General features: G+C 46.4%; 1 protein-coding gene across 24 annotated transcripts in view; it reads right to left on the bottom strand.

Moving 5' to 3' along the window:
* Positions 1 to 17,719, bottom strand: part of TCF7L2 (transcription factor 7 like 2) — a 226,595-nt gene that overhangs the window by 119,556 nt on the left and 89,320 nt on the right. For 11 of the 24 annotated variants that reach the window (XM_088465734.1, XM_088465307.1, XM_088465357.1 and 8 more), the window contains one exon: positions 5,874 to 5,963. The exons of the other annotated variants lie outside the window; for them this stretch is intronic. In XM_088465734.1, the coding sequence (XP_088321860.1) occupies positions 5,874 to 5,963 (90 nt within the window). The remainder of the gene's footprint in view (positions 1 to 5,873; positions 5,964 to 17,719) is intronic. 24 annotated transcript variants of the gene reach the window in all.

Here is a 17,719-nt window from a genome sequence, read left to right as displayed (position 1 = left end):
GCGGAAGACAGGGCGCAGGTGGCGGTTCCATGTTTAGCGCATTGGGACGATTGCCGCGTACATGGTAAGACGCTGCTGTTTAGTTATGATACCTATACAGGTACACTGCTTCTGAATCCAAAGGCGGTGACAGCTCGAAGCCCTCTCCGAGTGTATTTCATAGCTCTAATAATGTCACTGGCATTGGGTCAACGTGAACGTGGTTTAGTTGGATCAATACGACAGATAGACAAGTCTGTATCCAGCGTGATACAACGATACATTATTCTGCTGAGAACATGTTGAATTTAACTCCACAACAAGGTAACCTGCTTAAAGTAGTCTTCATATGTAAACCTACGAAGGAAAAATACACTGTGCAGTGTAACCCTGACATTCCACGGCAGCTCTATTCAAAATAAATATATTATCGCCACCCCCCACCCCCCCATTACAGACAGCTGAGGCCGCTCTCGTATCTTCAGGAAAACGCCTAAATGGGATTTGATAGAGGTCAAAAAGCAGAGACCAACTTCCTATGATATCAGAAGAGCCGCCCTTGTGTATGAATTCCCCACAGTCACTCTCTGTCTACTCTGTTAGAGAAAGTCCTCCCTCCTAACATGGCCCAACCTGCTGCAGAGGAGAGTGCATGGTAGATAATAAAGATAGGTAAAAGCACTACACACATGACATATACTGTATATTATTCAACACAGTAATGTCAAATAGTGGCTACCGGTTTAGCCGCCGGATTAAATACAGACGGCGGCAGCCCGGCGGGTCGAAATCCCGACGACTGAAGGTAAGTACCCTAACCCTCCCCTCTCCCCCCCCCCCTAACCCTTCCTTAAGGGTGCCTAACCTCCCCCCCTAGTGCCTAACCCTAAGCCCCCCCCCCTCCCCGCACCCTAAACCTAACCCTCCTCCCCGCACCCTCCCGGGGCTAATGATAGGCTTTGGGATTTCGACGCCTATCTTTAGTCCCATGTCGGGATAGCGCCCGCCGGTATCCTGGCTGCATCCCGTCTGAATGTAGTAAGGCACCCACTGGGCAGCTATGAATATTTATATATATTAATGAGAGAGGGAACATCCCATGTACTGGCAGGAGCATGCTCAGATTGCTCCTGAGATAGATCAAACTGTCGCCCGTCGCAAGTGAGCTTGTCAACCCCTTGCAAAAGGCTAACTTATTGCCCCCCGAAACATTAGTGTCATTGTTACTATTATATTAATTCCCAAAGATAAACTGAGGTTACTCCGCAGATCTGCGCTTGAAAAAGGACTACTATTTCCGAAATGCATTGTGCAGACGCCATGCTGATTGAACTGGGTTCCTGATCTACCTTCCAAAATTCTTCTATGCTTGTGGTGTGTTGCAGAAACTCTGCCTTTATCCGGATTTGGGCGTTTTACACCACCAGTTTGCACACACCACCGGCCAATGAAAACAGGATTAACCCAGAGATTTTGTGGGTCATTCAGACCCAGACGTTAGCGCCGATGCGCTCGTAACGGGTCGATGGCCCCCCACAGAGCATGCGCACGATGGCGACGGCGCCGTCGTGCGCATGCGTGAGACCCGCTACGACCGACAGCGCCGGTCGTAGCGGGTCTCGATCCAAAGGGGGCGAGCTGTCGATGTTGATTGACAGCTCGCCCGTTTGGAAGGCGGGCCGGAGGGGTGGCAGCCCAAACGGGGGCGTTCCCATGGGAACGCCTACCGTTTGGGGGCGGCCCCACTGACATCACTAGTGATGTCAGTGGAGAGCTTCTGGCTCAGATAGAGCCAGAAGCTCTCCGGGGCTTACGACAAGGGAGACCCTACCCAAGGGTCTCGTCGTAAGCCCCGATGGTCGCAATGGTCTTGACCATCGCGACCATCACCTTAGGCGGTCGTAAGGCTGTGGGTGTTAACCCACAGCCTTACCACGGCAAAGGAGGATGCCTTGAAAATTCAAGACGTTCTCCCCTCTTTCAGACCAACCGCACGCTGTGCGACCGGCTCTGATTGAGGTCCTTTATGTTTGCAAAATTGATATGTTCAATTATTTGTTTGTTATTTAAATACTTTGTGTTTTTATTTACCACTATTTTGTCATTCCTCTTTTTGTAAGTAGAATATGGTTTCATCCCATCACTTTGGGTACTAAATATACAGCACATCTAACTACACTTAGCGCTGGGTAAGGTTTTTACTATTTTCTGTGTATTATTGAGGTTTTCTCAAGTATTTTTGTTTTTACTTGTTACAAGTATCAACCCACCTGCTGCATAAATTGTAGATAATTGCGCCCATACAAGTATCAATAACATACTTTTGTTTGGTATATTCTATACATAGATAATGCTGCAATAAAGTGCTTTCTTGTTGGGATAACCGCCATTTGATTCCGCTGAGCAGCTATATCGGTAGCTTGTCCAATCTTCCGGTGATGGCTGATCCCATTTCCCTGACTAATGCTGGCCATACACACTACAATTATCTCGGCTATCGGGCGGATCACCCCGATAATTGTAGCATGTGTGCGGGCGACCGAGGGTTAAATATCGCTCGGTCGGACATGCCGGATTGTCCAGCATGCCCGTCCGATGCGATATTTATGAGTTAAAATGTCGGCCGCATCGGGCGGTGTATGCCCAGCCGCGGCCGACAGACAGACATTTCCTGTGTTCCTCCCCCGGGGGCGGAGCGCAGATGTCGGGGCTAATACACTGTGAGAGATCTCGCAGTGCATGCCACGGACATCTGCGGGCTGGCAGGCATATTATCTGGATGTGTGTATGCCCAGCTTAAGAGAACCCAAGAACCCAGCAAAGAGTGAAACTGCTGTGCGAGGATCTTGTGGAGACACGAGTATAACATTATATCTCATGTCACAATATTAATCATTAACTCTGACCATAAGTAATATAATGTAATCCTTTGTGAGAGGGGGGTGATCTGTGTATACATTTCCTTCAAGTCTAGGAGGATTAAAAAAAAGGACAGATCTGCCAGTGGTATATGGGCCTGATTCAGCACGGATCGCTATTGCCATGGCGGTAGCAATTGCGCATGCAGTTCTCCTGCGAACGTTTGCTAATAATTGCAATCGCAAAGCACTCTCACGGACAACACGCAGACGCCCACTTGTCCTATTGCAATCCATCCAAAACATCGGTCACAGCGAAGTACATCGATGCCTTTCGCACAATTACGGAAGGTCAGACCTCACCTATAAAATGCCAACTTTCCCGCCCCTGTAACGGCGTTCAAACGCACTGGCACGCCTGCATTTGTCTGACCACTCCCCCAAATGGTACTTCCTGTCAATCACTCTGCGATAGATCTGCGTAGTCACTGAGATCGCAGTCCCGAACGCAGTGGGGCTTTCGCCCATGCGCAGTGCACAACAATCGGCCGTCTGTGTACACTTTAGCAGTTGCTGAATCAGGCCCTATGAGGACACACCTGTACCAATATATATATATATATATATGCAGCGGATTTAAGCAATGTATAACTTTTATATATACTGTATATGCACTGGCACAGTATGTCTGCCTATACAGTACATTGAGAGAAGCTGAGATGTTTGACAGTGATTGGTCGCCCTCACCAACGCAACTACCCAATTGGGCTTCAGCGCCCCCTCCTGCGTTCAGAAAGTGTCGTTTGCGGGTGGTGAGACGGGGTGGTCTGGCGAACGCAGACGTGAAAGTGCATTTCAATGCCGTGCAGGAGCGTGCGTAAATTAGCCACTGCGATACCAGATGCCGCCTGAGGCCTCATAGCGTGCGCAGAAGTAAAGCAATTCCTGTGTGAGGTCTGGGCTTCATTAACTGGCCGATGTTACTCGATGTTACCGATTGTTTCTCTATGTTGGCCAAGTATACGCATGCGAGTAAGGGGAAGTCGGCGTCCTTATGTCAGGCTGCGATCGCATTGCGAATGCAAACATTTACGTAGCACCGCTGATATTAGCAACTGCGTTGCGTGCGTATAAGCATAATAGCGCCCCGTAGTGAATCAGACCCTATGATATGGTCACAGGGAGGAAGCTTATGGATGAGAGCACGGCTGCAGTTCTGACAAGTTCCCGTCCCTGCTATTACCTGATCTGTTACATCATCTCTATATATGTCAGTTAAATACACAATAGGTAGAAAACATTGGGCCTGATTCAGACCCACTCGCGAGCGGCTGTCCGCTCGCAAGTGGGTCGATGTTATGGACTGAGCATGCGCACGACAGAGGGAGCTCCGTCGTGCGCATGCGCCAGACGCGACGAGCGAAGGAAAGTCCTTCGCTCGTTGTGTCTGATCAAAGGGGGCGTGCTGTCGATGTTGATTGACAGCACGCCCCCTTTGGTAGGCGTGCCGGGGGCGTGCCTCCCTGACGGGGGCGTTCCCACGGGAACGCCTCCCGTCAGAAGCCGGCCCACTGACATCACTAGTGATGTCAGTGGGAGTGATTTTGGCTCTGATAGAGCCAAAATCACTCCGGAGCTTGCGGTTGAAAACCTCAACCGCAGGCTCCGGCTCGCAATTTCGATGGTCGCGATGGTCACAACCATCGCGGCCATCAAAATGCACGCTCGTATAGCCTGTGGGTGGTGACCCACAGCTATACGAGCGTCCAGGAGGACGCTCCATTTTCATGGAGGCCGGCCCTCATTCAGAGCGTGCGCTCTGCTCAGAGCGTACGGCTCTGAATGAGGGCCATTATTCCAAAGTCATTTGTACCTTGCATTAGTGAAAAGTGATCATTTGATACAGGATGTGCTCAATACTACATTGTGTCCCACGCCAGGATACCAAGATATGCCCCAAATTATCTCCCCTTTATATAAACCAGATCTAAGCTTTGTCACCTACCCCATTGTTTTATGTTGGATAACCCACTGTGTACACCTTTTACAGAACCAATCATAAAAAAAAGAAATAAATATTTTAACAGTCCCTCCTCCCCGACGACTATTCTGGCAATTCCATGTGCTGAGGCACGCAAATACCGCTAATCGCTCAACACTTCTTACACAATGCTCCTATTTTAGCATATGAACATCGTCCAACATCCCCGATAACTAAGCCGATTATCACGGACTATACACTGCCCGCCAGCGGAGCTGCAAGAACGGTATTCTGAAGCTATTCTATCCGGGGTTCCCCCACGTTCTGTAGTACAGCATCGGGAAACGTTCCCGCTGAGATGGATGTGAACGGGAAAAGCGATAGGAAGCTGAAATCTCCGTGCGGTCACTCCTTATAGGTGAGCCGGTGACTTACTACAGACACTGAGAGAGTCCAGGGAAAACGGTATCAGGGAGCAGTTACTGGGGGGGCCCAATAATGGGACGGGACATGTGACTAATCCTGCCCATCCATTACACAATGCGGGGACGATGGCACGATTACGACGCCGTCGTCTCCCGCGGGGTAAAGTGCATACACTGAACGTTCAGACGTTCAGTGTATGCAGATCAATCGTCCCCGAACATGGCAACCTGACGGCGGTCGTCAGGTGGACCGTCATGTTCGGGCAATGATTGATGCTAAAAACGACCAGCGGGAGCGCGCATCGCTGGTCGTTTTTAACCTTTTACTGCCTGATTTGCGGGCGATTACCAAGCGATGGAGCGATAACGACCGCCGTTATCGCTCCATCGCTAGGTTTAATCGCCTAGTGGATGGGCAGCATAATGAGTAACTAGCCGGGGGGCTCTGCATTTCAAATAGTTCTAAAGATATGTGTGTGTGGGCAGGTGGACCAATCATTATGAAGCAATATTTATTCTGCTCAATGGATACATTGTTATCATCGTATTCTGTGTGTGTTTGTACAAATCATGCCATGACAAGATGCGTTGATTATAATGTATAATAACATTGTTGCATTGTGTCGGTACCTCTGACGGAGTCCTGTAGTGATATAACTGCGGAACACTCTTCTGAAAGAAGAAAGGAACACTCCCCTCCCAGGGTTTCTCAGAGAAGCCCTATACAGTCAGGGGGAGAAAGGGCAAGGGTGTTAGAATGGGGGGAGCTCAAAAATTTACATAGAAAAAAATTAAATGTTTTTATTTAATGAATCAGAATAATAATTATACAATACGGGTAACAGAATTTCTTAGCGTGAGGGGAGTTTAAGATATATATAAATGAAATAATTCTTATTTAATAAATAATAATTAAACGATACATATCGGTAACAACGTTTGTTAGCATGGGGGGGAGGAGTTTTAAATTATAGCTAAATAAAAGCGATTTAAATGAGTAAAAAGAACAATAATACTTAAGTGATACAATATGGGTAGCAAAGACTGTTAACATAGGGTGGGGTTTAAAAATGACACAAGTGAAATAAAAGGTAACAGAACTCAGACAATGTGCATCACGCCTATGAAATCAAAGACTCTGGATGATTAATTACTAGTAATATTTTTATTTAATATTTAGCATTAAAACCAACAGTGCGAGTAATGACCATGGGGGGGGGGTTGGAGAGAGAGAGAGAGAGAGAGAGAGAGAGGGAGAGAGAGTGAACATAACTTGTATAGTCAGAGTAATTAAATAAATGAATGTGGAGAAATCTGAAGGAATGTTTAATGCGACCATCACAAATAAAGACTGAGGCAGAGAATGCACAATTCAGCAACGGTGCATTTTGCTAGGAATTAAATGGCTGTTTACTGCGGTTTCAGCAATGCAGCGTGCGCTCCGGCAAGCTATTAGGTTGAGTGTTGTACTTCATAGGGCTGGCTGTCTTTCCCAACCATCCTTTTGATGTTACCTCCAAAGGAAAAAGATCAAAGCCTTGCAGTGCGGTGAGGGAGAGTCCCCGCTCTTAGCCTGGCAGCCTGTGATATGTGTTCAAATTTTGGCCACAAGCGCGAGAAAATATACTTGCATAGGTAAGTGATAAAAACAAAGCCATCGGGGGGCAAGTATAAAATAAGGGGTTACATACACGGGCACCGATTATTTACACGGATGGTATACAGGCTGCATCTATGGGACAATTCACCCTGTCACAGGATGCTGGGATACAAGTGTTCTGTAGTACCAGCCAGCACAGATGCCTGGGTAGAATCACACAAGACCCATTTATGCTCGGACATAAGCTATAATGTATATATAAATCGCACCGACACCGCCAGGTTACAGAGCTCAGGCATCGCGAGGCGTGCGTGCCTTCCACATTAACAGGAAGAGCAGGTTTATATTAGGAGACTGGGTCTGAAGGAAGAGACATCCCATTTATATTTACAGTATGCTAATGGGAACCATGATTATTAATCTATTCACTCTAATTTACTCAACGCCATATGACATGTAAGAGGCACAGAAACATATTGTGTGTGTTTAGTAAATATACCCCTTAGGGTACACGATTTTAGCAGGCGATTGAACGATAACGACGTTGTTATCGTTCAATCATTTATAAATCGTGCAGTGTTTGGTCGTTAACGATCAACGATGCGCGCTCCCGATGGTCGTTTGATCGTCTCGTCAGTCGACTGAACATGCAGGTCAATTTCACTTGATCTATTAAAGATAGTTTGCAAATCGTTCAGACTGAAAGATAAAATTTCAAGGGAAAACATGAAGGGAAAATCGTTTAGAGATTGGACAGGGAGTAGATCGTCTAGTGGATGTGCCCCATTAGTCTCGCAATGCAATGAGGAAAACCGCTTCACAAGACTGCACTCATTAATTGGATAAGTGACACTTGTATTTCAGGGGGTCATTCAGACCCGCTCGCGAACGCAGGATGCTCGCAAGCGGGTCGATGTTACCCCACTGCGCATGCGCACGACGGAGGTAGCTCCGTCGTGCGCATGCGCGAGACCTGGCTAGTGACGGGGTAGCCGTCGCTCCGGGTCTCGCACCATAGGGGGCGTGCTGTCGATGTTGATTGACAGCACGCCCACTTTGGTGGGCGTGCCGGGGGCGTGGTTGCCAGACGGAGGCGTTCCCATGGGAACGCCTACCGTCTGAAGCCGGCCCCACTGACATCACTAGTGATGTCAGTGGGAGTGATTTTGGCTCTGATAGAGCCAAAATCACTCCAGGGCTTGCGGCAGCGAGACCCTACCACAGGGTCTCCGTCGCAAGCCCGATGGTCGCGATGGTCTTGACCATCGCGACCATCATCATGGACGCTCGCATAAGCTGTGGGTGGTCACCCACAGCTATGCGAGCGGCCAGGAGGACGCTCCATTTTCATGTAGGAGGGCCCTGATTCAGAGCGAGCGCTCTGGTTAGAGCGTCCGGCTTTGAATCAGGCCCTCTGTGCGAGTCTGAATCTGTGTCCGAAGTGCTAAGGTGCAGCAGTTTTTTATCCTCGGCAAGTTCCATTTTGTGCTTCGTACACAGCAAACAGATATACAAGTGTCACATATCCAATTAATCAGTACTGTCTCGTCAAGCAATTTTGTTGCATCACATTGGGACTAAAGGCCGTATTCGATTAGCGGCAAAAACGGACGTTTATTTCGCCACTGAACAGGCGAAAACAGCAACAGGTGAACAAAAACTGGTGAAAAGTTTTCTCCATCCTAGGCCAGGACAAAAAAAAATGCAAAATCCCTATTTTTGGCCAAAAAATTTGGTGATTTCATCCAGAATCCTTTGGACACCCCCCCTAATGATAAATTGCAATCTTTGGCAAAAAACGACTACGCAAATTTTGGGCAAAAAAAAAATAGTTGAAAATGGTTTTAACTAATTCTGTCTGCTTTTTCAGGGGCGGTATGGATGCGTCAAGTGTTTTAAACATCACACGCGGTCGCAGCAGGCGTTTTTTTTTTAAGTTTTTTTAAACTGCGTTTTTACGACAGAAAAAGATGCTTGCACCCATTTTAACGTATCCCCAAAAATTTGTAAGTTGTGTACTTTGCAAAAAACGACCGTGCAAATTTTGGGCGGGAAAAAAAAATCGTTCAAATTAGAAAGCTACTTTTGTTTTCCAGGAAATTACTGTTCCACGTAAATTGGAGGTACATTAAAATGGGTGCAAGCATATTTTCGTGTCGTAAAAACGCAATTTTAAAAACCGTTAAAAAACCGCCTGCAATGAGAGCGTGTGATGTTTAAAACATTTTTTTTCCGTCCAAAATTTGCACGGTCGTTTTTTGCAAAGTACGCAACTTACGAATTTTTTTTCCGGTAATTTATCATTGGTCAAAAAATAGGGATTTTGCTTTTTTATTTTCTCCTGGTCTGGGATGGAGAAAACTTTTCTCCAGTTTTTTTTCGCCTGTTGTCGTTTTTGCCAAAAATTTTGCCTGTTCTTTGGTGAAAATTTTGCCTGTTTTTTTGTCGAAACACATCCATTTTTACCAATGGAGAAAAAAAACGTCCTTTTTCACAGCTAATTGAATACGGCCCTAAGATGGATTTTCGGACGTTAAAAGACGCCAAAAAAAAGCTACACTGTTTGGCGCGGGTAACTCGCGTTAGGCTTCTCATGCCACATGCCATATTGAGGCTACATGTATGAGGACATACTGTATATGTACTGCGTGTCTACATGTTTTGTACTTCTTATAGGACCTTATGTGAGCGTATGGTGCCACAGTATTTTCTAGTCTGTGCATTTTGGGAGGGATGAGGAGGATATCTTCCTGTAATGTTGGGCACATACGTTGCGATATATCTGCCCAATGGCTAGATGTTACCACATGTGCTATGCCCGATAGTACTCCTCTGCAAAACGGATGCGATTACTATGGACCATGATGGCTAATGTGATTGGAGGATGACCCGGCCAGATCAAGCACCCAGGGGGCGACACTTACAATGCGCAATGACCAGTACGTGTGGATATACGCTATCTGTGTGCATAGACTTAGCTCATTGGGTTGGCACAGTAAGATAGAGGAGCAGCACTGGGCAAGAAGAGTGGTTTGGCGCAATGAGGGTGTCCACCAGCTCCGAGTGGGCAGAGGTTAGGTCTCGCACTTTACTGGAATAAATTTTGTGCCTTCTTGAATCATACAAGTGACGCGTAATAGCGACGGCCCCGATTTTCCCCTCACTCATGATTAATGTAAGCCAAGGGTGGCCAACCTCTTCAAGATCCCCTATAAATTCACTTTTTCCAGACCACCTAGCTGGTGCACAGGTGTAGTCATTACTAACTGTCACATTTTAAAACATGTGGTGCATTCATTCCTAACTGACATATTCTACAGATCCACGGGTGGTCTGGAAAACATGAACTGGTAGGGGTCCTTGAGGACCGGTTTGGCCACCCCTGAATTGTAAGCCATACATGAAGATAGACTGAGCACTATTTCAGCATTAGAACTGAAAGCTTTTACACAAGGGGACCCTTCGCCCTTGTCCGCCTGCCCGCACGCCCATACGCGCTACTAGTTTGTGGAGCGGCCTCCCAACAGCAGAGTGACCAGTAGTATCTTGGTCCAGGAATTTTTGCGTTGCACAACAATTATGTTTCGGAAATGAAGTCCAGGGCTTGTGTATACCAGCCCTTATCTTTCTGACGGCTGAATCCAGATTGTCTGTGCATCAGCTTTGTAGCTGCCTAATGCACTTCCTCTTAATTATTAATTTATGGGAATATGTTATTTTAATAAATTGGGGATTAGTATATAATAATAATTAAGTATGAATAATAAAATGTCAATACGACCTGCTGGTCCAGAGGAATCATCCCTCCCTCCTGGCAATTACAGATGGGCATATTTCTATGGCACATATATAATACATGTATATAACACGGGCTTACGGCATCTGTTTTATGAGGCAGATTCTAAAGTGTCACAATCCCCAAAGACGTCCCTCGTTATGGAAATTCCAGGCAGCGCGCAGATTAAAAAGCTAATTGCTCCCCTGATAATATGCATCAGAATTTACACAGGATTCCTGTAGTCCTGTACGCCGAGTCCCTCCAAAGGCGCTCACGCCAGGAGCGCTGACAGGACGCGAGGACCACCCACGAATAGCCAATTAACCCTTTCAGCGCCACAAGACCGAACGCCGTCACCTGACGGTCACACAGTGTAGGGTACGCAAGAGCACGCCTTTTAGTTATAAACACACGGGGAAAAAAACACACATTAAACTCAAATATTTTTTATGCACTTTGCAAAAACAACACTTAATTTTAAAGAAAAAAAATCCCATACTAATTTTTTTTTTTTCATTTACATTTTTGTCTACTGAATTCTAAATCAAATTGAAAAAAAAAGTTTTAGATCTGTCCCACAAAAATAGAATAAAAATGGAGGGGCAGGGGATGTAAAAACAATTAAATAAATAAAAAATACACTATGGGTCTGCTTCAGAGTCGTACGCTATGCCGATATGATAGCAGTTGGGCGTTGTTTTAAAGTACTGCGCATGCTTCCGAGTTGCTCTGCGTGCGCGTCCCAAATGTTACCGCACCTGGCCGCAGAACGAATCTGGATGCCGGGATCGTGCTTTTTAGTGGGCATTCCTGGGAGGTAACGGGGGGGGGGAGGGGCAACTAGGCAGACGCGGGCACCCTAGCGTCTGCCTAGTTGCCCCCCCCTTACCTCCCAGGAATGCCCACTAAAAAGCACTCCGTGTTCAGAGAAAGAAATTGTTTCCATGGTGCATCTACAGATGCACCAAGCAGGATTCCTACAGGCGCAGGTCGCTGCAAGTAGGTGTCTAAGATATGAAGAAATCGGATGCTGCGTTAGCATAAAAACGCAAACGCGGCATTAGTATAAAGACGCAGCAGATTCTCAGACCCCCTGCGTGATTTGCTTTTTCTTTCTATCTGCTTTTATTTTGCAAACCATCATTTTTATATTTTCTTTTACAGAAAGAAAATGGTGGCGAGCACTTGCCGCTCCACAATCCCCCCCCCCAATTGAGGACGCACACATCACCATATGGGACATGTCGCCACGGAGACAAAAGCCGGTACCCACTCTGTTTTCCAGCCAATTCCATCTTTCCGTTGTAACAGAGAATATTAAGATTGCACTCCGGTTAGTGCACGTGGAAAATAAATGTGAAAACTGGAGCAGAACTTTGTGTCCTGGCGAAATTACCATATGAAAAAGGTACATGTACAGGAAATAAAGACACAATTAACAATAAACAACAGGGACATGACCGTAACCCTTAGAAAGTTGTGCCAGCGAGAGATCATCCCTCAATCGCCCTAGCCCCACTGTAAAGGGACGGAAAGATGATCCCAATCCTAAGGCGTGTCACCCTATTTTCTCACTTCTATTCTGTTTTGTGTCCCATGGAGATGAAATTATCCCTGTAATCAGAGCATAGGGTCCAGCTCGCCTCTAGGATTTTCAGGAGTCAGACTAACATCAAAAATCATAGAGTGTGGAACGCGTCAGAAATGATTGAGCCCTTTTTGAGACGCGGGAAGGTGCCAATGTCCTATCTTTTCTCAGTAAGCCAAGTAACCACAGGACACACTCAGCAAAGACTTTGTAAGCAGCAGTTTGATTCCAGGGAAGACTCTCTAAACGCAGCGGATGGAACACCAGGAGAAAGTGGAATGAACCGGTGACTGAGCTACAAATAGGAACTATAATATAGAGTTGAGCCTCTGCATCCTGTACATGGAATTTGTCACCGCGCAGAGGACCCCGGTCATTTAATCACACAGCAAATAGTAACACAGCTCCGTCTGTAATCCAGACACATGCCAGGCCTCTCAGCTGACTCCCGGAGACTTTTACAATTTGTGCAGCTAAACTCGCTCTGAAAGTCTGAACTCAGGAAAGCCGAATAATTGACAGCAGTAAAACAATCATGTAAGTTGGGAGCAGAAAGGAGTACACTCAGCAAAGGCCTCAAAAACGTATGCAACCGCCTCTCTACATTATGGAGGTTATCCCTGAGGCAACATTTAATTTGTATCCGGCCCTTCCATCCGTTCGCCAGCTGAAGAACTTATTGGAACTGAAGCAGCCTGGGGTCTAAATACATATGTGTAGTAGGTAGGAATAAAGGGGGCACTTTGAAGGACCCATCCGTTCTTCAGCTAAAATATTTTATTTATTTATACATACGTACGTACACACACCATTCAGCCATAACACCTGCCTAATATTGTGGAGGTACCCTCTGGGGCCACCAAAACAGCTATGATCTGTCGAGGCATGGTCTCTGAAGGTGTCCTGTGATGTTAGCAGTAGATCCCCTAAGTTCTTCCTGTAAGTTGCAAGTTGGAGCCTCCATGGCTCGGACTTGTTTGTCCAGAACATCCCACTGATGCTCGATCAGAATGAGCTCTGGGAAATTTGGATGGAGAGACAACTCCTTGAACTCTTTAGAATGTTCCTCCATTCTTTCCTGAACAATATTTGCAGTGTGTAGGGTGCATTATCCTGCTGAAAGAGGCCACTGCCATCAGGGAATACCGTTGCCATGAAGGGCTGTACTTGATCTTCGACAATGTTTAGGTAGGTGGTATGTGTCACAGTAACATCCACATGAATGCCAGGACCCAAGGTGTCTCTCACTGCACAGAGCATCACACTGCCTCCGTCAGCTGGCCTTCTTCCCATAGTGCCCCTGGTGCCATCTCTTCCCCAGGTAAACGACGCACACGCACCCGGTTGTCCACATGATGTAAAAGAAAACGATGATTCATCAGACCAGGCCACCTTCTTCCAATGCTCTGTGGTCCAGTTCTGACACTCACGTGCCCATTGTTGGTGATTTCGTTGGTGGACAGGGGTCAATGTGGGCGCTCTGACTGGTTTGCAGCTATGCAGTCCGATACAGAGCAAGCTGCGATGCATTGTGTGTTCTGACCCCTTTCTATCATAGCTAGCATTAAATATTTCAGCAATTTGTGCTACAGAAACTCTCCTGTGGGATAGGACCAGACGGGCTAGCCTTCACCCCCCCTACGCATCGACGAGCCTTGGGCGTCCATGACCCTGTCGCCTGTTCACTGGTTGTGCTTCCTTGGACCACTTTTCGTAGGTACTAATCAATGCATACTGGGAACATCCCACAAGACCTGCCATTTTGGTGATGATCTAACCCAGTCTATCGTTATCGTTCGATCATCGTTTGAACATCGTTTGAAAATCGTTTGCAGATTGTGTAAAAAAAAAAAAGTCTAAACGACCAACAATGCGCACTCCCGCTGGTCGTTTAGATATCTATCATCGTACAGATATGTTGTACAACCTGACGATATCGTCAGGTTCAACATGTTTGCAGATGATTGATTGTGCCTACACTGAACGACTGCTCATTCAGTGTAGGCTCATCACAGACAGACAAACAACTGTGCGATTACAATGTCGTAATCCTGCAGTCTTTTGCCTGTCGTCCAGTGGATGTGTGCCATTACACTATCATTGCAGTATGACCAATAACAGTCTCCTCCTACTCTTGGGGGTCTGGTTTTAAAAAATAAATAAATAAATAAAACCAATAGAGAACAAATAAAGGGCCTGATTCAGAGCCACTCGTAAGTGGCAGCTCGTTCGCTCCAAGCGATGTTTGCCCAACTGCGCATGCGTACGGATAGTTATACGCATGCGCGAACCAGTCAGTGCGGCCGAAATTCATGTGCTCGCAAAATAGCGAATGCCAGCTAATATGAGTGACAGGATGAGGCGTTTGTGGGTGGTAACAGGGGAAGGTGCTTGAAAACGGGGAGTGGCGATCCGATTGCAGGCGTGCTTAAAGGTCAAAACGGGCGTTTTATGGGTGTGCATATTTAAAACAGCAGCGTCACTGACCACGTCACTGGGTTATTTTATAGCCAGAACTGCTCGCAAAATTGTGGTAGCAAAAACCAACCACAAGAATAGCGAGCAGTTCATACGCTGTTCGATGTACTCGATTAATCTAATAAATAGCGGACATGACGTAGGATGCGAGCGGACAGGGGGCGTAGTTTCCCAAAAAACGACCGCAAGTTTTGTTCGCTCGTTCAGACCTAGAGGCGTGAACAGACCTCAAACAGCGAACGGTTCATTTGAATAGCCACCCCTATTTTCTGGACGAGCGAGCGCAAATAGCGACCGGCTCTGAATCAGGCCCAAAATCTGTGCTCATTTCTGGACCTTGTGGAGAACAAAAAAAAAAAAACCCAGCAAATATGTAATCCAGCTACTAATTATAGATAAAGGCCCTGATTCAGAGCCGCTCGTAAGCGGCACGTCGTTCGTTCTGACCGATGTTCGCACATCTGCGCATGCGTACGGATTGTAATACGCATGCGCGAACCAGTCAGTGCGGCCGAAAATCGTTTGTTCGCTATATAGCGAATGCCTGCTATTTTGAGTGACAGAAGGAGGCGTATGTGGGTGGTAACAGGGGAAGGTGCTTGAAAACGGGGAGTGGAGATCAGAACGCAGGCGTGCTTAAAGGTCAAAACGGGCGTTTTAAGGGATTGCATAATTAATACAGCAGCGTCATTGACCACGTCACTTGTTTTTTTATTTACTCAGAACTGCTCGCAAAATAGCGGTTGAAAAAACCAGCCACAAGAATAGCGAGCAGTTCATACGCTGTTCGATGTACTCGATTAATCTAATAAATAGCGGACATGACGTATGGTGCGAGTGGCAAGGGGGCGTATTTTTCAAAATTACAACCGCAAGTTTTGCTCGCTCGTTAGACTTAGAGGCGTGAACAGACCGCAATTAGCGAACGGTTCATTTGAATAGCCACCCCTTGTTTTAGAACGAACGACCGCAAATAGCGAGCGGCTCTGAATGAGGGCCAAAATCTGTTACGGAGGAATGTTGTATGTACACAAGTACGGGTGCTGCAAGTCAGTCGCATCGGCGGCTGAACTGGCGTAATTGGGCTGTAACGGTGCAATCAGATAGGACATGCATGACGGGCTGTGCGCAGTTCTGTGTATGCGCAAATTCTCCACTTTTCAGAAGGATCTATTTTCATAGGGCTGATGCGATGGCACACTTATCATGATTACGTCCATGAAACTTGCTCACAAGTTAGTGAGTCGCCCTCACCTCGCCCTACCCTCACCTCGTGTCCTTATCCTACCTAGTTTATCATTTTACTGCAGTATATTGACCCTGGATGAGTCAGTTTACACTATATTGTACTTATGATATGTCAGGCTACACAGTGATATCAGAAATATTCCACATAATAACATGCGCTCTGTGATTAAACACATTTCCTTAATAAACCACCATAGTGAAGATAATTAAAAGATATATTCACCCTAATTATCTAACTGGTAGTAAAGGTCAAACATTGACCATACAAGCACAGGATAGTTCCCACTCTTTAGGGTTCCACTTGTTTGAAGGTCTGTGGAGATAAACGCAAATGTCTTGCCTTGAACATAGGGCCTGATGCAGAGCCGGACGCTATTTGCGCTCGCTCGTTCAGAAAAAAGGTGTGGCTATTCAAATGAACCGTTCGCTCTTTGCGGTCTGTTCACGCCTCTAGGTCTGAACGAGCGAACAAAACATGCGGTCGTTTTTTGAAAAACTACGCCCCCTGGCCGCTCGCATCCTACGTCATGTCCGCTATTTATTAGATTAAACGAGTACATCGACCAGCGTATGAACTGCTCGCTATTCTTGTTTTTGGTTTTTCCTACCGCAATCTTGCGAGCAGTTCTGGCTATAAAATAACCCAGTGACGTGGTCAATGACACTGCTGTATTAATTATGCACACCCATAAAACGCCCGTTTTGACCTTTAGGCACGCCTGCGTTCGGATCTCCACTCCCTGTTTTCAAGCACCTTCCCGTTACCACCCACATACGCCTCCTCCTGTCACTCAAAATAGCAGGCATTTGCTATTTAGCGAACAAACGATTTTCGGCCGCACTGACTGGTTCGCGCATGTGTATTACGATCCGTACACATGCGCAGTTGTGCAAACATCGCTCGGAGCGAACGAGCAGCCGCTTACGAGCGGCTCTGAATCAGGCCCATAGAACGTGAGCTACGCTTAACGCATTTCCGACCTTAATGGGTCCTTCATCGCTTCTGGGACTGCGGTGACTCTATCCTGTGACGCTGTTGTGCCTGTTTGGAGTATATTAGCAGGCCTGCTCATCTTTGTATATTGTGAGTGCAAATTTGTATTAAAATATCTCCTTTTAAAAGGATAATTGCACTATATTTTCGTTCTTGTGTCTCCCCTAACCTATATGCAAGGGAAAGGGAGACATTTGTGTTTATTCCCACAGGCCTTCAAACAAGTGGAACCTAAAGAGTGGGAACTATCCTGTGATTGTATGGTCAATGTGTGACCTTTACTACCAGTTAGATAATTAGGGTGAATATATCTTTTAATTATCTTCACTATGGTGGTTTATTAAGGAAATGTGTTAATCACAGAGCGCATGTTATAATGTGGAATATTTTTGCTATCACTGTTTAATGTTAATATATACATTTGGATGCACATTGTTTTCACATGATTTATGCTGCACCGTCATTTTAATTGCGCACTATTTCATAGTATTTTTTCACATGTCAAGCTGCACTGTTACAATGTATACGCCTTTAGGGAGCTTCGGATACTTTGAGGCGCTTTGAAAATAAAAGATACTAATAATCAAGTGTATGGATAGCGGTGGTACTGCTGCAAAGATGCGCAAAGCTCAGCATAGGAGCGGATATCCACATTTAGGGTCTCAGTCAGACCTGGCCGCAAGCACCGATGTGCTCGCAACCGGGTCGATAGTTAGCCCTGCGCAGGCGCAGCGGCCGCACTGCGCGTGCGCAAGCCCCGGAGCGAGAGAGAAACTCTCTCGCTCCGGAG

This window comes from Taudactylus pleione, unplaced genomic scaffold (assembly GCF_031769625.1).
Source record: "Taudactylus pleione unplaced genomic scaffold, aTauple2 ptg000008l, whole genome shotgun sequence".
Taxonomy (NCBI): Eukaryota; Metazoa; Chordata; class Amphibia; order Anura; family Myobatrachidae; genus Taudactylus; species Taudactylus pleione.
This window is presented reverse-complemented; position numbering and strand designations above follow the sequence as displayed.